Raw genomic sequence first — 20,484 nt, forward strand, 5'->3', positions numbered from 1 at the left:
ATTTTAGGTAAACCACATAGAATAATATAATTCCTATTCTATTTTTGTATACCTTTTAACTTTTTTCTAGAGTTTATTGTTGTTATTTGCTTAGTTTTCTGTGTTTAATTCAACCCCAATTCTCCACTAGATCAATAAATCTGTTCTTGGTATGTTCATTTGCATCAGGTTTTCTTTCAGTGTCATCTGTGTCAAGAAGTCTTTCTGAGAGCCTTGTGACCTGTTCCAATCTGTGCTGGATGCCTTCCTTGCCCAAGTATATGGCTGGCATCCTTAGAGTTCTCTTCCTCACCACCCTGGGGTGCTAGATCTCCTGTTTGCTGTGTCTCCTGACTTCCTCTTTCTTGGTTTACTCTTTTATTTTGGTAAAGTATCTACCAAAGAGACTGGTATCTCTTGAGAAAATGTCTGGAAAATAGTCTCTTATTCTATCCTCACATTTGATTTTTTATCAAACTATATTATTCTCAGTATACAATTATATGCTAGAGTTCTTTTTCCTTCCTTTTTAAAAATTAAAAAAAAAATTTTTTGGCCATACCTTGCGGCATGCAGGGATCTTACTTCCTTCATCAGAGATCGAACCCATGCCCTCTGCAGTGGGAAGACTGCCAGGGAAGTCCCCTCTTTTTCCTTCTCGAGGAAAACAATTGTCTTTTAGCTTCCAATGTTGCTCTTATGGAAGGTCACACTCCTGTGTGTCTCTTCCGCTCTCAGTACTCTTCTTCACTTTTGGCATTTCTGATCAAATGTGTGGTGGTTTTCCCCACACCAGGCGACTCAGTGATACCAGCTTGGTGTCCTATAATTTAACTGTCTGCCTGAAAATAGTGTCAGATCCCACCTGTTAAGGGCTCAGTCCCACAGGACTTCCCCCCTCTCCCTACCCACTTCAGGTACCAATTGCAAATCCAGATTGTTTCCTGTGGATATGACTGACTGGCTGTAAATCACCCCCCTCCTCAGGTTCCCATGACCCCTCCTCAGGTTCGATTAATTTATTAGAGCTACTCACAGAACTGAGGAGAACAGGTTACTTCCTATATTACCAGTTTGTTACAAAGGATATTAAAGGATACGAATGAATAATCAGATAAAGAGGTATATAGGGCAGTGTCCAGAAGGGTCCCGAGCATAGAAGCTTCTGTCTGTGGAGTTTGGGGCATACCACCTACCCAGCATGTGGATGCATTCTCGTTCACCAGTCTTGTGGCTCTCCACAGCCTGTCCTTTTGGGTTTTTATGGGGGCTTTATTGCACAGGCATGATTAATTAAATCATTGGCATTGGTGACTGATTCAACCTCCAGCCTCACTCTTCTCCCCAGAGGTTGGGGGGTGGGACCAAAAGTTCCAACCTCCTAATCAGGGTTGGTTTCCCTGGCAATCAGCCCCCGTCCCTTCTGAAAGTCACCTCATTAACATAAACTCAGGTGTGGTTGAAAGAGACTTATAAGAATAACAAGACTCCTTTCACCATTATGGCTCTGGAGCTATTTCAGGAACTGAGGACAAAAGAACAAATACTATAACAAAAGATGCTCTCATTGCTTTTGTGCTTTGGACTTTCCAAGAGCTTTAGGCACTGTGTGCCAGAAATGGGGACAAAGACCAAATATATATTTTTATTATAAATCACAGTATCACAGTTGCTGTTGAGAAATCCAAAGCAATCTAATTTATAATTCTTTGTATATACCTCTACCTCTAACCCAAATCTTATTTTCCTAATATTCTGGGATTTCAATAAAATGCCTTAGTGTGAGTCTATTTTCATACACTAGATGGGTCTTTTTAATGTAGAGACTCACGTCCTTCACTTCTCAAAAGATTTTATTAATGATATTTTCCTTTCTCTTCCCTTTTGCCTTCAGGGACTCCTGTTCTTCAGGTGTTAGACCTCCTGGGTTGGTCACTAATTATCTTTCTCTCCTAACTTTTGTCTATTTATCTTTTTCTTTACTTTCTGTGAGATTTCCTCAACTTTATTTTCAGCCATTGTAATGAGATTTCCCTTTTTGCAATCATGTTTTTATTTTGCCAAATTTTTTTTTGTTCTATAAATATTTCTTTTAAAAAATAAAATTCTGTTCTTGTTTCATGGATACAATAGCTTATCTCTGATAATTTTTCTTTTTCACCAAAATCATCTTCTCCTTGCATAATCTTTCCTCTAGGTTGAGGTTTTTTGTTTGCTTCCTTTGGGCCTGTTATCCAAATTAGAGTTTTCCCTTAATCTCTGCTAATCCTTGACTACCTGATCATATTTAAGAGTAGGAGACTAGAAAGCTGATTGAATGCTCTGAGTGTGTGGGTAGGCCTATTGACTGAATGTCATTGTAGGGTGATCTGGATGTGCCAATTTTCAGTATCATGTCTTCTTGGACTGATCAGATCTTCTTGGCGGGGGGTGGTCTCTAGTCTGCTAACTAGAGGATAAAGGCTTAGGAGAGTCAAGTTGTGGAAGGGGACTGGGGGTGGTCTTAGCACTCAGAATGCCTATGTTAACTTAATTCACCTATTTTCAAGGTAACTCTATACTCAACTGCCCAGAGTCCCTAAGTCCAGAGACCCTTTGATTGATTCTTTCTGGAGAATAAAGCTCTAGAATTGGAGTGGGTACACCTACCCAGCAACACAAAGTAAGGAAAGACCTAGAATTCTAACTGCTTCTAAACATTTTTAAATCAGAATTAATCTTCTCAGTGTGTCATTGCCCCTTTACCCAGAGTTAGGCCAAACTTGAGGTTAAGGGTACAGTTCTCCAAGACTGTCTAGTTTGCCCAAGACTTCTGACACCAGCTGCAAGTTCAGGGATCTCCAGGGCTGTCCTCACATGAGACTAGCTAATGATAAATTTGGAGGTGCTCACAGATTCCTTCAGATTTGATAATTTGATAAATCAACTCACAGAGCTCAGGAAAGTGCTATACTTATAATTGTAGTTTTATTATACCAAAAGGGTACAAATCAGAACCAGCCAAAGGAAGAAACACATAGGGTGGAATCTGGGACTGAGAAGTTTCCCAACACAAAGCTTCCATGTCCTTAGGGATGCACTACCTCTTGCCCTTGGTGTGTGACAATACTCATGGGGTATTGCCAACTTTGGAAGTTTGCTTGAGCTTCAGTGTCCTAGTTCTTATTGGGGCTTCATTACTTAGACATGAATGATTGAATCTTTGCCCATGTGGTTGCTCAAAGCCCCAACCCTCTAATAACATGAATGGTCTTTCTGTCTGGCTAGCCCCCATCATGCATCACCTTGTTAGTATAGACTATTAGGTGTCATCTGAGGGGCCCACCATGAACAACAAAAATAATCCTATCACTCAGGAAATTCTGAAAGTTTAGAGGTTACCTCTTAGGAGTTGGAACAAAGGCCAGACTTTTTTTTGGGTAAAGTTAATTTTTCACTACATACTTTTCCATCTCCAGTTCCAGAGGTATCTTGTTCCAGCAATTTCAAAATACTTAAAGAATTCTGAAGTAAAATCAGGTTGGTTCTTTGCTCTCTGTGCCATTAGTTTAGGATTTTGTTTTCTTGGGTTGGCTAAGGTATTTATCACTCGTTCATCTGATTTTCAGCTTCCAAAAATATTACTATTTTTCCTCCCATTCTTGAGTGTTTATACTTAAAAAAAAAAACAAAAACAAATTTCAAACTAAAACCACTCTGCAGTAGTGTTAGTGAGGTTTCTGGAGGGAGCCAAATTAGACACATATATTCAGTTGGCTGTCTCTTCCCAGAAGTTGCCTAGCACTCTCAATTTATTTGTCAGGGGCAACTTTTTGTAGAATACCTATTAATACCTGGTAAATAAACACTGCATTAGCAAACACTTCTATATTGCTTCATTAGTAGAGATAACCAACGAATTTAGGCTTCAGAATCTTTAAAGACAACTTTTCTTTTAGGGCTCATTTCCTTTCTACTTTACATATTGAGGGCACAAAAGCTAAACAGCCCCTTATCACTTATTGACTGGGGATGAGAATATTGGGATAGAGGAGGATCTTTTAACTTCAGTGTTGTCTATTTTTACAATGTTTGAATTAATATATATTACTTTTTAATTAATTAAAACTTTTTAGAATAAGAAAAAACATTGCATAAAATGATCCTAAAATTTTTTCCACTTCAAATCTATGATGCTAGGGTTAATGGAGAGCTAAAAATGGAGAACTCTTTTTATATTTAATGGAGTAGGTAGAACAGAGCACAGAACTCCTTTAATCACTCTGATCTAAAAGTCAGGCTTCTAGATCTGAATCAGTCTCTCTTCCTGTTTTTTTATGGGCTATAAAGAAGTTTTTAACCTTACATTTTATATTGATGAAGTCTGCCTGGAAAAGAAGATGCTGATTCTCTCATAATGCTGATTTCTCATTTCATTTTCTTGGTAAATAAGCGTTTGTATATTGATTTTTCTGTCTCATTCTAGCAAACAACTGTAATTTTATTTCTCTTCTTTTGCAATCTTTTTAGAGTGCCTGATCCCTGTGAGACTCATTCCAACCTCCATAGTTTGGTGTTCAAAGCCCTCTTATAACATGCCTGCAATTTACCTTATAGCCTTATCTGTTTCCGGTTCCCAGTTCCCATCAAGCTCCCAATTCCTCTCAACACTGAATTATTTGCTGATTCTCCCAACTTCTTGGTATCTTTGTCCATGTATTTCTCCCAGCCTGGAATTCTGTCCCCATCTCCCTTCTCTTTCTGCCCATCTAAATCGTAGCCATTTTTTTGTTTTGTTTTGTTTTGTTTTTGGCAGTACGCGGGCCTCTCACTATTGTGGCCTCTCCTGTTGCGGAGCACAGGCTCCGGACGCGCAGGCTCAGCGGCCATGGCTCACGGGCCCAGCCGCTCCGCGGCACGTGGGATCTTCCTGGACCGGGCACGAACCCGTGTCCCCTGCATCGGCAGGCGGACTCTCAACCACTGTGCCACCAGGGAAGCCCAATTATAGCCATTTTTACAAGCTCATCTCAAATATTTCCTTCTTCAGTAAAGGTTCTTCCTTATCTTTCCTCCATCCCGGATTAATGCCATTCCACTGGGGCCTCACAGGGCTTTGCCCACATCCTGCCTATGTAATAGGTATCAGTAGATGTGTGTGTGTGTGTGTGTGTGTGTGTGTGTTAGGGGAGAGTGGATGGAGGGAAATTGTCCCCACTAAATTATAATTTCCTTGAAAGTAAATCTGATGAGTCATAGATATACATAATGCCTTATATATAGTTGATTCTCAGTAATGTCAGTTGATTTGAAATGAATCTTGTTTCATTTTCTTTGTATCAATAGCACTGACAAAAGTAACAACTGTATAAATTATGTATTATTTTTACAAATCTACCCCAAGTGGGGTGATGCAGCCAAATGAATCTCTTGAGTGACAGCAGCTGACCACTGTAGTGGTGGAAGGAAGACATGGGAGGTGTGATGACTAACTGAGTCAATCTGGGTGTCCACGCCACAGGAGAAGGATCTGAATAATGCAGGGTGGGGGTGCTTAGTAGGAGGACGGACGGCTTGAGCAAGGAAGATGATTGATGAAGTGTGTTATGGGTGACAGAAGACCCTATGCTCTGGGCAAGGGAGTTAGCAGTGATTGAGGAGAGACCCAGGAGAGGGTGCATGGTCTCTGTGTGATTAACCAGATGTAATCAGCCATTTGCCTGAGGGGACAGCCATACAAAAGGATATAGTAAAGGGGAAAAGTGTTGGGGGGAGCATCAGTGATAACACCAGGGTCTTTTAAATTGTAGAAATCTGTCTGGGCCCCTGTATTTACGTGCTGTGTTCACTCCCTTTCCTGCTCCCCAAGCCTGTGCACTTAAAGCTTGAGATTTTTCTTCTCACTGACATCCACTTGCAGGCTGCTCTGTTATGGCAGGAGGATTAGAAAGTGAGCCTAATCTGGGGTTACCACAGTGATCTCACTTATCAGTGTTACTCCAGATGAGTGCTGGAGGGTGTGGGGCTGGGAGGAGAAGAGGGCCAAGGAGAAGGAGGAATCGGTGATTATGGAAACTTTCTTAGAGCATCTTACAAAAGCCACTCACTCTTTTTTCCCTTAAGTACAGATTTAACTTAATATTTTGTAGGAATTCTTCGGCTCTCCTCTTAAAAAGCTTAAAGCCATTTAAAGTTTCCCAACCCTTGACCTCACAAGAGGCCAGAGAGTGAGACAGACAGCAAGATTTAAAACTAGGTGATGAATTAGAGCCTCATTCATCTGGGTAGACTGCGACATTTAATTAAGCAATTTGTTAAGCTTGTTTTTGTGGGGTTTTTTTTGTAGAGCCCGATTCTAGAGTCCTGGAATCGGATATAGGGTTCACCTCTTGAGTTCATTTATTTTTCCTTAATGCAGTCAAAGCATGAGAGCTAGCCAGAGACAAAATTCAAAACATTCCAGTGGAACTTTTCTTTCCCTTTCAAAATTCAGTCTCTTTGAATAGGTTCTGTGAAGAATGATTATGAGAATATGAAAGAAAAAAAAGAAGCAAGAGATAAAAGCACACTTAGTGATGCCTAACTTAATTTTCTCTACCCCAGTTTGGTAACACGTCCTTTGTAGCAAGCAGATTCGTTAATTTGGCCTGAATTATGCTTTAGTCTCTCATTTTGGGGGCAGTAAGCAGAGCACAGAAAGATTGAGAGTAAGTATTTAGGTTTGGGGGTGATTTACATGATGATAAGACTACCTCTCAAACTATACATGTGAAGATGCTCTTGTTTGGAAAGAACAGTTTCTTCCTAAGAAAAGAGAGAGGGCTTGAATGCATTTAGCTCAGGTTGACTTTGTCAGCTGGTTATGTTACTATAGTACTATTAATTTATTTATACACTTTAAAATTTATCCTGCTTTAGGATTTGCTCAGTCTTGGGGTATACAGTCTTGGTTCTTCTGAACCGTGCCTGGCTGTGCTCTGTCTACCCAAATACTCTTTTCCATAGTGATCCTTGTTTTGGCAACTGTCTCCTTTTTCTCAACTCACTTACCACCGCTGCAAAAGCCCAGCCTATAACCTCACAAGCCTGGAGCTTATAGATTAGCTTCCAAATAGGGACAGTGTAGTAGCCCTCTCTTTGCAAGAGATTTAGGCCACTAAGGGCATTTGAAGCTGGTGCCTTACAGACTCACCAGTGTCCTGCTGGCATGAAGCAGCCCTGATACCGGCCTTTATCTTGTTTGGCTACAAGAAGAGAACCCGAGGGGGCGAGAGGAGGAGGAGCCAGGCACTTAATCCTGAAGGACCTTTAGGGACAAAAGCATTTACAGTGAGTACAGTCAGCTGATTTCCAGCTTTTCTTTCCTTTTATTTAAGAGAGACAATCACAAGAGAAGGGAGAAAGAGGTGGGCAGTTTTGATGGGTGTGTAGCTGCATTTTTTGCTTCCTAGTTTGGTCGAAGAGCATGCTCCTGATTTAAATGTCTTATTCAAATTGAATATATTCTGCTAACGTCAGGTTTCGACTGAAAATTTGTGGACTGTCAGGGAGGTAGCAGCACCAGTCCTTGGTTAGTAAGCAAGCCATGGTATGTTTCTTCTGTTTCTGTAGGATGATAGACAGAGTGTGGTGAGAAAAGCCTTAGCACAATTTTTTTTAAAAAAACCTTTAAAATCTTTACTGCTTTTGGGTTTTGCACCTTAAATGTTGAATCTTCTTTGGGTTTGTGGAAAGGAAAGGATTTGATCTGTGTTATTTTTAACAGCAGCTGGGTTCAAGGTGGTATTATCTCTAATGCTGGAAACATGGCCACAGATAAGCACTTGATGGGGGCAGAGGGGTGGGTGGAGAACAGGAGGTCATTGGGTTCCAAAAAGCTGGTTGATCCCTCCTCTCATGCAGCTTTGCAGCCAGAGATATAACTGCATGTGTATCTGTATGTACTTGAGTCAGTGCTTCATTTGCATTGTCAGAAGTTGTTGTCTACTGGCTTTTTTTTTTTTTCAAATTTCTCTGTGACTAGAAAGGAATCTTATTGCATGGATCCTTGCATAAAAAAAAAAAATAGAAAACTTAGAATTTAGAAGATATATAGAGTTGTGTTGAATTTCCTACTATTTGTTTGCATATTCAAATGGAGTAATTAATTTGATGGGAAAGCAAGCTTGAATAGTCATGATAAGGGCAGGAAAAATACACACAAAAAATGTTATTGTAGATCTCTACAATATGAGGCAGTTTTCCTTTAAAGTATAAATTTATCTTGGAAATCAGACGTACTTTTGTGAAAATCAGAAATACAGGTTGGTTATCCATGGGTGGTACATCTAAATGTGAACTACTGGAATTGAAAATTAAATGTTTATAGTAATTAGTTTCCATGAAAATAAGTAATTAATCAATTTTATGCCACTTCCTGGGCTTGCTATGCTGTTATGACACATACAGTATTCCTTCCCCAGGGACAAAGCTGTATGTGAAGGAAAGTAAATAGAAGTTGAAATAAAACTTGAGTAAAGCGTTGCTTTGCTTCACTGTTTTGTGTTATGGAAATTCTCTTGTTTACAGTCTGATCAGCTAAATATGGAAACATCACATGCAGGTTGAAATTTTGTAGATGCAGGTAACTTTTGCCTTGGCAGCTTGAATATAAGGTTTCCTTGCCCTTTACTCATGTGTGATGCACACCAGCTACATTTTTTATTATTTTTTTTGCGGTATGTGGGCCTCTCACTGTTGTGGCCTCTCCCGTTGCGGAGCACAGGCTCCGGACGCGCAGGCCCAGCAGCCATGGCTCACGGGCCCAGCCGCTCCGCGGCGTGTGGGATCTTCCTGGACCGGAGCACGAACCCGTGTCCCCTGCATCGGCAGGTGGACTCTCTACCATTGTGCCACCAGGGAAGCCCACACCAACTACATTTTTGTTTAATGTTTTTATTTTATTCTATTTGTCCTTTGCGTATATAACCACATCTGTGTTAAGTCTTAAGTGCAAACTCCCAGAGGGAAGAATCTCCCATATTTATTCCTCTGGAAAGAATTAGCAACATATAATGTGTAAATAATGATTTACAAAATGTGTTTGCGTGGTAATAATTTATTTCTTTCCATTAAGTAGGACAAATATTGATGCTGTTTGCCTGCTTTGGTGAAATGGAGGTCCATCATTTAGTATCTACATAGCTCTCAGTATAGGTAGGATGCTTCTAATAGCTTAGAAATCTCTGGATAAATAACCCTAGAGCTTAGAAATCTCTGGATAAATAACCCTAGGTAATTACAGATTCTCATGGTCAGATGGAATCTTATTGATCATTTAGTCCAATTTTGTCATTTTACAGATGAGGAAACTGAGACCCGCAAATGTGGAGCATCTTGCTCCAAACCACACAAAACTGCACTGTACCTGCCTGGTGCACAGCCTGATAGTATATATAGAAATGTATGTGGGGATGTAAATTACATTGAGCCAATTCTTTGGTATGTTCTTTAGTTTACAGTAAGATATGTATTTCAGAGGAGGCCTTGCCTCGATTTAGGGGTTTCAGAGAAAACACAATGACCAAGCATTGTTTTACAGTTGTACAGGGCTCTTAGGTAGGGGCTTGGAGCTGAGGGAGTGTGTGGGTGAAGGTGAAACGGTTCATTTCACACTGGCCTGGCACTTAGTTTTCTGGTTTGCTTGAGTCTGGTTTCTTAGAAGAGGGAACCACTGTGACACCAGTGACTTCTTCATTACTAGTTCTTTGACCTTGCACTAAAAACCTTTATTAACCTTTGCGTATCAGATTCCTTCTCTGGGACAGTGATTCTAAATAGTGATTCACCACCCCAGAAGGCAGTGAATTGATTAAAATTTTTAAAGTGCTTCTGGAAATCAGAATCAGAGACTGAGACTAGGGTGTGGTTTATTAAGAAGTAGTGTGGTAGCTCACTCTTCCTGGAGCTTCATCCCTCCCAGTGAAATTTTGATATCTTCTAATTGGTTCCAAAAAATAGTCAAGTCTAGTATTATTGTTATTTTAAAGACTGTATGCAAGGGTGGTTAAAAATGTGGGGCGTGGATTTCTCCCTCTTGCAATCAGGTGTAGAAAGCTGTTGAAGCCTAAAACCATTCTCTAAGGCAGGTAACAAAGTGATAAACTTACCTTATGACATAATATTTTGCTCTTTGCAAATAACTTTGTTTTCAAAAATTCATCTGTAAACCCCCTTATCATTTAATTTAAAAATAAAATGCTCAAGAAATCGGGGGAGAGGCAGTATGCTACAGCATTAGAAGGCTTCTGAAATAATATATCATGAGAATAACTTATTCTTAAGGCTTTTGTCAATTCAACAAGTCTTTTTATTCCCTGTGCTCATTCCTGTGTGGAAGGTTACATATTCCTAGTCAAACTGGGAGCATTCTTGACTTTTCCCTTCCACGTTTGTAGGTAAAACAATTTTGTTTTTGTTATTAAGTTAATCTTAAGAATATAAAGAAATATAGCTACTTTCTGACAATCACATTTAATTTCATATTTTGATCAGCCGCCTTTCATCTTTGGAGGAATGGGGTTATAAACTAACTTGAATGTATAGAACTAGAAAAAGACTTAGAAAAGGAAAAGAAACCCATTGCCTTGAAGAACTTTCTCTTGAAATTAAAAATAATGTCTATTTAAAGTGTTCAAAGTACAAGATCCTAAAAGTTGTTATTTTATATCAGACTGGTTACAGAAGAAAGATAAATTACATAGCTAGATCATTAGTAAACTAATCAACTTTATCTTAAAAAGAAACCATACACTTCATTGGTCAGAACTTAGCCACATGACCACAGTGAGCTCCGATGGAGATAGGGAATGTAGTTTTAAATTCTTGGCAGGAACATGCACAACTGAAAATCAGGAATTTGTTGTTAAGGAATGAGGTGAGAATGGATGTTGGGATAGGCAGTACCACACCGTTTTGTGTTCCTATTGAACCAGTATAGGAAGGATGCTTCCAATAGCTTAGAAATCGCTGGATAAATGCTGGGTCTTGGGTCTAGTTGGTAGAAACTCAAAACACCTCTTTCTGTTTTTGTTATGAGCTATGGTTTCTTAATTTAGAAACTTGGCTTAATTTAGAAATCTTGCTTCTTCTGTGAAGTACCATTCCTTTATTTGGGAATCTTGTCTGACTTTTGCTCTCTTTTTTCCTTTTGCCTTTCAGCTGTTTTGGAAAGAAGTAAGGCTTAGACTTCTCCATGTTAACCATGAGCGTGACACTTTCCCCTCTGAGGTCACAGGACCTGGATCCCATGGCTACTGATGCTTCACCCATGGCCATCAACTTGACACCCACTGTGGAGCAGGGTGAGGGAGAAGAGGCGATGAAAGACATGGATTCTGACCAGCAGTACGAAAAGCCACCCCCACTGCATACAGGGGCCGACTGGAAGATTGTCCTCCACTTACCTGAAATTGAGACCTGGCTCCGGATGACCTCAGAGAGGGTCCGAGACCTAACCTATTCAGTCCAGCAGGACTCGGACAGCAAGCATGTGGATGTGCATCTAGTTCAACTAAAGGTAAGGAAGGTCTCTGGGCTCAGGTCCATTCCAGACAGAAGTCTGAAGGTGGCTGTAGTGCCTAGAGCCTGAGTTCTGTAATTCTCAAGGAGAAAGCATCCAAGAAGAAAAACAGAATAACAGGTTTGAAACCATTATTTTTGTAGATAAACATGGGTGGAATTCTTTCCTCGTTTTACTTTGTGGGCTAAACATCTAGAATAAAACTGACCTCAGGAGATAATGCGGAGAAGCGAGGAAAAATGGGGGGGGGTGGCATTTTTGCGCAATGTCATAGAAATCAGTAGTAAAGAATAAAAATATTACAAAAGGTTTAACAAAGACTCTCATAGGTAAAAAATCAAACTGAGCAGTGATTGTATATGTATGTGATTACTGACTTCTGTTGAAGTTGATGCTGCCTTTGTGGCAAACAGTGGGTTCTCACATGATGGAGAAGGGCGGTGTTCTCCTTTTAGAATGAGTACATTCTAAAAGGTACAATACATCATGCAGAACAAAGGTGCTTTTATAACAGCTCATCTAAAGTTTAGACATTAAAAAAATGTGTGTGACTTTTAGAGAGCCGTTAAAAAGCCTGACCGTTGATAATAATGAGACGGAGATGCTAGTAAAGAGTGCTATTAATAGAGATTTTGGCCTAGGAACCCCAAAATACCGTGAATCTTGCCCTGCCATAGCCACTCCTCTCTTCCGGGTCCCCGAGGGAAATACATGCTCAGGTCAATGGTGGGCAAAGCAGGGCAGATTTATAACCAATTAGGACATTGGCCCCAAACCCCAATGTTAATTTCTAGTCAGTTAGATGAGATACTAAGGAGAATTCCTCTACCTCAGCTGGTTCATTTTAAATGATCTGAAACCAAAGACCAAACAGATTCTTGCATCTTAATACTTAAATGACATAAGATGCAGCCATCAGCGTGAGAGGAAAGGACAATTAAGAGAGCGTTATGTGCCCCAAAGCCTAGAGCAGAGCTGGCTTAGCCTTCCCAGGCTGGTTCAGCAGATCCTGGGCCCAGCCGCCCCGTGAGAGAGTGTCCAAGAAAGGGAAGGAGGGGGTTGAAGAGAGAGAGAAAAAACAAAAGGACCAGAATGCCAAGGTGGCTGGGCTTCTCCCAGGTTGAGCAGGCCTGGGTGGCCCTCTTTCTTCGGGTTCTTGGGAAGGAGCAAGCATGAAAGGTATCAGAGGTGGCTAGGAGCCCGCTTTAACGGACGGAGCTTTAACGGAATGCCAGCCCGACTGGTTTCCCCACCGTGGCAGCAGGGAGTGGTGTCTCTCAGTTCCTGCAGCACAGTCCCTTTAAGCAGAGGAGCAGCTCCCCAGCTCCTCCGGGTTGCAGTGAGATGGGAGTCAGGGGGCTCCGCAGCACCCCACCCCCTCCTCCATTCCCTCTAATGTTGCACTTACTTATGTGGCTCCCTAAAAGAAATACAGGATTGGGTTTGCAAGGAAAGATGACCGTTGCTCTCTAAAATCTTTCAGATCTACACAGAAAAGGTGGTAAACGATAAAGGAAAATGGGGGGAATGGAAATATCTTTAGAAGATTCCACTAAAAATGCTAAGGGCACCTGAAAACAGTGTGTCAACTAACTTCATTTAATTACATCAATATAGTACTTAAGTGAAAACTTAAATTTTAATTCCAAATAGGAATGTAAACGTTTTTGTACAGTCAACCGGGATTATGTTTAGTGTTGAGAAATCCCCTGTGGGGCAATTTGCTTCTTTTTCTCATTGGAACTGCCTGTCACCTTCTCACCTCACTCAAAAGGCATCTCACTGCCTCCGTTCAGCTCTGTCCCACAGTGTGGTCTGTCTCCCCTGCTGAGAAAGGAGCCCCAGGAGGGCAGGAAGTCAGCACAGGAGTCACATAGTAGTTCATCAATAGCAGTTAAAGGGATGAAGTGAAATTGTCTTATGTTAATTTAATTCTAGGATTTCTATCATTCCTTTTTTGATGCTTATTTCATCAAGTGACTTAACCAACGTTCTCTGAATGTTCTAGAATATTCTATAATAATAGAGCCCTTCCACATTGAGGCCAAAGTCGACAAGCTCTGGTCAGTGAGCTATGGCCTTGTTAACACAAGGGTTTAATTTTGGTCTCCTAATCTGCTTATTTAAGTTTTCCCTTTATTTGCGTAACATTTTTTAATTTAACCAAATAAGCACTTTGATACATTAAAAAGAAAAGATTTTAAATACATGTCAGTTCTTCAGATTTCCACACTGATCCACAAGAATAAAGGGGAACTGGGTCACAGAATTTTATATGTGGAATCAAAACAACAACAAAACAACCTTGTAGAAACAGCTCTTAAGTTAGGTGTATGGCAAAGCAGAGGGGCAGGCCCAGCCGGGGAAAGGCCAGCTATCTCCGATGGGGCATCCCCGCTTGGCTGCATGCCTTGGTGAATTATTCAGTTTATTAATTTACTATGAAAAATAACCATCGCAGGGATGGGAATGCCATGGCTTTAAGGACCATCTAGGCGCACATAATTTCTAAATTTATATATCCATCCCAGTGTTCTCCCAGGAGCCCCAACTGCCTAAGAGACATCTTGCATCTCTAGTGAGCATCTCAAACTGATATGCCCATTGAAAAGCCCTGAATGCCTCCCCGACCCCATCTTCCCAACTTCAGTAAAAGGCACCACTTTTTTGCCAAGCCAAAGTGTGATTCCATGCCCCACATATATGTCTATTAACAAGTCCTGGGGATCCAGCTCCAAAATATGCCCTAAATCCATTCACTTCTCCCCTATGCTACTGCTGCCACCCTAGTCAAGCCACATCACTGCTTGCCTGGGCCACTTTTAGAGCCTCTTCTACTACCCTGCAGTTTATTCTCTACACAGCAGCCAGTGGGATCTTTTAAAAATGTAAATCCAGTCATGTAACTCCCTTGCTTCCTGTTGGCTTACAATAAAACCCAAACCTCTTCCTGTGGTTCTGCCCCTGCCTGCTTCTCTTGCCGTGTCTCCTGTTACTTTCCCCTTGTTTATAAAGCTCCAAGCGGATTGAAAGTTCAAAAGAAATGTTAGTCCAGTTCTTGCCTCACAGCTTTTCCTGTTGCCTCTGCCTAGCTCTAGCTTTGCCTCGCAGATTCTGGATCCTCATCAAGCAGTCGGCCAGCGGCGCAGCCAAGTTCTAATATCTGGAGGCACAAACCTGGGAGAAGGCTGAGCAGGGGTTGGGAGCGAGGAGGGGCCTGTGCTCTGCTCCGTGAGAGGCAAGCACATAAAAGGAGCTACCCTTACCTAACTCGTCTACACGCCTCAGACTCCCTTTCACATTGCTTGTTCTAAATCTTGTCATCACAGTTTTCTCTGCCATCCTGTTGATGTATAACTTAAAAAAAATTAGTTGAGAAATGCTTTTGGCAAATGCTCAGGGTGGGCTTCCCCCCTCTAGTTTTATATTTAATGTCACTTTCTCAAAGAAGCAATTCCTAACCCCTGTTCTTAAAACACCCATCTCCTCCCCCAGCCATCATCTAGTCCATTATTCAGCTCAGTTAATGGCAAAAATTCTTCAATGCTATTACCATGTTTGAAAAAAGATCTGTCAGTTACTCAAAAGTTAAACATATATATTCCATAAGCTCAGAAATTCCATTCCTAGGTATTTACCCAAGAAAAAGGAAGCATATGTTCATAGAGACTTGTTTAAGAATTTTCATATCAGCTTTATAAATAATAGCAAAAACCTGTCAGAAGCTCAGGTATCCTTCAAGAGGAAAATTAATAAGAAAGTTGTGTTATATTTGTACAAATGGATTGCTATTTAGTAATAAAACAGCACGAACTGCAGATATCTGCAACAACATGGTTGAAACTCAAAACAAAAAGTATGCAAAAGAGTACATACATCCTGTATCATTCCATTTATATCAGGTTCTAGAACAGGGAAAACTAATCTGAGGTTAAAAAGAACCAGAACAGTGTGATGAGAGCAAGGAAAAGCAACATAAAAGAATTTGGGGGAGGCGATGGAAATATTTTATGCCTTGATAGATTTTTTTAAATTTTTATTTATTTTTTATACAGCAGGTTCTTATTTATTATCTATTTTATACATATTAGTGTATATATGTCAACCCCAATCTCCCAGTTCTCCCCCCCATCCCCCGTGTTCACCCCTTGGTGTCCATACGTTTGTTCTCTACATCTGTGTCTTTGTTTCTGCCTTGCAAACTGGTTCATCTGTACCATTTTTCTGGATTCCACATACATTCGTTAATATATGATATTTGTTTTTCTCTTTCTGACTTACTTCACTCTGTATGACAGTCTCTAGGTCCATGTCTCTACAAATGACCCAGTTTCGTTCCTTTCTGTGGCTGAGTAATATTCCATTGTATATATGTACCACAACTTCTTTATCCATTCGTCTGTCGGTGGGCATTTAAGTTGTTTCCATGACCTGGCTATTGTAAATAGTGCTTCAGTGAACATTGGGGTGCATGTGTCTTTTTGAATTATGGTTTTCTCTGGGTATATGCCCAGTAGTGGGATTGCTGGGTCATATGCTAATACTATTTTTAGTTCTTTAAGGAACCTCCATACTGTTCTCCATAGTGGCTGTATCAATTTGCAATCCCACCAACAGTGCAAGAGGGTTCCCTTTTCTCCACACCCTCTCCAGCATTTGTTGTTTGTAGATTTTCTGATGATGCCCATTCTAACTGGTGTGAGGTGATACCTCATTGTAGTTTTGATTTGCATTTCTCTAATAATTAGTGATGTTGAGCAGCTTTTCATGTGCCTCTTGGCCATCTGTATGTCTTCTTTGGAGAAATGTCTATTTAGGTCTTCTGCCCATTTTTGAATTGGGTTGTTTGTTTTTTAATATTGAGCTGCATGAGCTGTTTATGTATTTTTGAGATTAATCCTTTGTCAGTTGCTTCATTTGCAAATATTTTCTCCCATTCTGAGGGTCGTCTTTTTGTCTTGTTTATAGTTTCCTTTACTGTAATAGTTCTTATCACTAGCTTTAATTTCCTTATTTATTTATTTGTATTAGCTCCAAGGACCTCAAATGTCTGATTCTCCACTGTATCCCTGTTGCCTAGGGCAAGGGCTGGGCATTTGGTGGAAACCAGTTCATATCTGTGGTTGGATAGATGAGTCCAAATCTGTATGGTCAGTGCCTTCTCTCCCCATAGGCAGGCTTGCACTGGAATTCACAGGAGGAAGCCTTCGTGGTGAGGATTGAATTAGGACAATGGTGTCGGATGAATCAGGCCCAAGTGCATTTGGGATATTACTCTCCCGTCAGGGAGAGTCTGCGTGTGATTCAGAATCTTGGACGTCTTGTCTGGGGAGTCTGCCTGGGGGAGTCTATTCTGCCTAGGTAGCTGTGCTGGTCTTCCTCCCACCCCACTTTCTGTTTGACTCCTTCTTTGGCAAGGATTTTGGTCCATGACCTAGAGGGCCTGGAACTGCTCTTTTTCTTTAAAGGTTACTTTGCTTAATTTCTGGTCATTGTGTTGATCTTAAAGTTTGTTTATCAGAGACTATTCTTACCAACCTTATTTCCAAGTTCTTAGGGGAAGTTTTATTGTAACCCCCAGGGTGAACTACAAACCACTATTATAAAGTTCCCAAAATTGGGGTGGGGGTTGGTGATTGTTCTAGAAAGTGAATAAATAAAAACATCTCAGTTTAAGATTAAAATATGGAAACAATGCGATATATTACACTATGTAGTTTTTTCCATTATTTTTTAAATAGAAAATGTAATCCACATATTTTGCTTCTTAGCTTCCAGATATTCTTTAGGAGTAAGTATGAGAAGCCAGCTGAACCATTTTTAGAAACTTTCCTTCTCCTCCCCCTTGTCCTTTGGATTCAGAGGCTGTGCTGTGCAGGAAAACCAGACCAAGAACCTAAAAGAGTTTGACTTTAACTGCAACTTCTGGTCTGGATGAATGTATTTGGGTGCTAAATAGGCAAATTAGATACCCATGCTTCCTGATTAACAGTCTTCTTAGAGAGAATATTATTTGTATTCCTGGAAACATGATAGCAGGAAAGAGGCAAGGCTTAGACTAAAAGATGTGGCTGGATGCCAAATAGAAGTCTTGAAGTGACTTTGCTGGAATCAGCTCCCCAAATAACCCCCTTGAGATAAATTCCACTCTCCAGGTGAAATTTGTGTCTGTATCTTCGATTTGCGCCTGATTCTCAAAGATAGAACGTTGAACGGAGACTCTGTTTACAAGACGTTCTGACTGGGCTGTACCCAGACTGAGATGTGCCTAACATCTGGAGTTAAATCCAGATACCCAGTGACTCACATGGGGTCTGAAGGGCTTCCTGGGGAAAAGGCTTGAATCCTCTCCACAGTTGGGGTTGTCACATCAGATGTGCCTGAAGGACTGAGGACTATGGAAGTCCTGGGATGATGGAGCTCTTGAAAGAGGGTTCACCTTCATCCTGGGGCAAGGAGACTGCCTCAGAGCAGAGGGGAGGGGAGTAATGGTGTGTGGTAAAGTGTGTTCCCGGTTCTGGAACCCATCCTGAGCAGCCACCTGGGCAGTGTGGGTACCCAGTGAAGGCAAAGGGCTGTGGGTGTAACGTGGGGGACCTGTCTCAGCTGACTCCCCACCTGGACTTCTCCCTTGTTCCATAGGTGTAGGAGGGAAAGAATTCTCTGTCTCCCACTGCTGGAGCATAACAAGCTCTGCCTGCAGTGGCAGAGGAGGTACCAAAGTGGCAACTGTAGAGTCCAGGGTCTGGCTGGCTGTGACAGTGAGTGAGAGCTGGGGTTGATCCTTGGGTACATCCAAAACTCACCCTAGGAGTTTCAGAAATTCTTGATAATGGGGACTCTGAGTGGAACTAAACTTCTGACCTCAACAGTTTGGGGCTTGGAGGATCTGATCTTAATGTTAATAAACTGTGTGTTAAAGCCTGAAACGTTCAATTTATAACGTCTTTGAGTAGTTTTCAATTTGTAACGTATCTTAGGTTAAATAAGTACCAGTTGAAGATCAAATAGCATTGTTTCTGGGAAAGAGTAAATATTGTCCTCTTTGCTCTTTAGATGGCTGTTTTTCAAGAAGTAGCTCTCAGTGGTTAGTGGTTAGTTGTTGTAAAATCAATTTGATGAACTAAAGAGCTAAAACAGTGAAATAGAATTACATGAAGTAAGGATAAATACTATCTTGTGAAACTTGGTTTTAGTTATATACATATACATATATATATGATTCGTCATGATGTAAAATTTGTCTTTCTCTTCTGAGTCAAGCCAGAACATTTTGATAGTTACTGCTTTAGACCGCTCTCAACTTTCCTCAATATCTTTGATATGTATTTTAATTTTGGAACATACTATGCAAGTAAGTGTAACTTGGTCCAGTTTTTGCAATGTGATTATTTTGTATTTATATGGGATCACATGATAACCCCCCACAGTATATTCCAAATCCCAGAAAACTGGAAAATGAAGCCGATTTCTCTGTTGCTGGGTATGAGGATGTTAAATTTTTTTATTTTCCCAAAGCCCAGATTTGTGGCTGGAAACTCTTTTTTGGCTGATGTGTCTTCCTCAAGGTGTATCTTCTCAGGGAATCTGAATACTAGTTGTTAAGTGTCCTGGGAGTATGGGTCAGTACGGTGATTAACAGTGGAAAAGTTTTTCCTATTATTAATGTCTAGGCTGTGTAAGAATATTTGGTATCATGGACCAATAAAAATGGATGAAATAAAAAGAATGTTTAATGTTTGGAAGGCTAATTTTAGATATGTAAGAGACACAATTATGTGAAAAAAATCGATCTTAATTATTGAGTAATAATCTCTCCACCCCTCCCCCTCCCCACACACACACTCCAAGTGCTAAATAAATACTTTTTGATTGTTGAATGATTAATATATTTTCATTATGATTTTGGGAGGTGATCTAAAAATCTCAGATCAGGCACATGTTTAAAAATATTTATGTGTGAATACTCTTGGTTAAGACTTGGGAAGGGTGACATGGAAAACATAACTTTGGTAGTTTATGACACATATTATGGAAGATCTTTGGGTACGCATGAACCTTAGCCACATGTGCTAATGTATTTAGAGCTCAGGATGGGAGCATTAATTTTCAAGGTGGCCCAACTAGTCTACTAGATTGTCCAGCTGTAGTTTTTAAATAGCAATAATAGCATGGAAAATGAGGATTATCATAGACATCACAATTTGAAGGAAACCATGAACACAGGGTATAGAGAAAAGTAATAATATTATTAAAGAATTTGAAAATGAGTTCAATGAGAAAAGTCTGAAGAAAACAGCATTTTGATTAGAGAATTAGATGCTTTTAGACACAGCATCCAATTTGAGTTATTACGACTTTAGTTGTTATGAGGAATCCTGTTTTATTCTGTTCCATAACTATGTATCTCTGATGATACATTTGTGTGACTTTGAAATCAGGACAGAAGAAAATAATCAGCATAAAATACATTTCCTCTGATTATTTTGTTGATAGAATACAACCCGATAAACTTAGACTTGTGAATAATTAGCAGATCTTCCTCAGGGAAAGTTAGTTCACACTTATGCTGGAAATCTGAGGGCATGCATATTTCTATGTCTGCCACAAGACCATAAATAAGAATAAATATTTCATAACTGTTTCATGCGGTTACCCTAAAATTCAATACATCTTTTTTTTTTAACATCTTTATTGGAGTATAATTGCTTTACATTGTTGTGTTAGTTTCTGCTGCATAACAAAGTGAATCAGCTATATGTATACATATATCCCCCTCCCTCTTACGTCTCCCTCCCACACTCCCTATCCCACCCCTCTAGGTGTTCACAAAGTACCGAGCTGATCTCCCTGTGCTATGTGGCTGCTTCCCACTAGCGATCTATTTTACATTTGGTAGGGTATATATGTCCATGCCACTCTTTCACTTCGTCCCAGCTTACCTTTCCCCCTCCCTCTGTCCTCAA

At 40.4% G+C, this 20,484-nt stretch overlaps 1 protein-coding gene across 4 annotated transcripts in view; it reads left to right on the forward strand.

Moving 5' to 3' along the window:
• AKAP6 (A-kinase anchoring protein 6) overlaps positions 1-20,484 on the forward strand; it is a 599,311-nt gene that overhangs the window by 214,387 nt on the left and 364,440 nt on the right. For all 4 annotated transcript variants that reach the window (XM_049705377.1, XM_049705376.1, XM_049705375.1 and 1 more), the window contains one exon: positions 11,158-11,515. In XM_049705377.1, coding sequence (XP_049561334.1) covers positions 11,192-11,515 — 324 coding nt within the window. In that variant the 5' untranslated portion in view covers positions 11,158-11,191. The remainder of the gene's footprint in view (positions 1-11,157; positions 11,516-20,484) is intronic.

The sequence above is a fragment of the Orcinus orca genome, chromosome 2 (genome assembly GCF_937001465.1).
Source record: "Orcinus orca chromosome 2, mOrcOrc1.1, whole genome shotgun sequence".
In the NCBI taxonomy this organism is placed as follows: Eukaryota; Metazoa; Chordata; class Mammalia; order Artiodactyla; family Delphinidae; genus Orcinus; species Orcinus orca.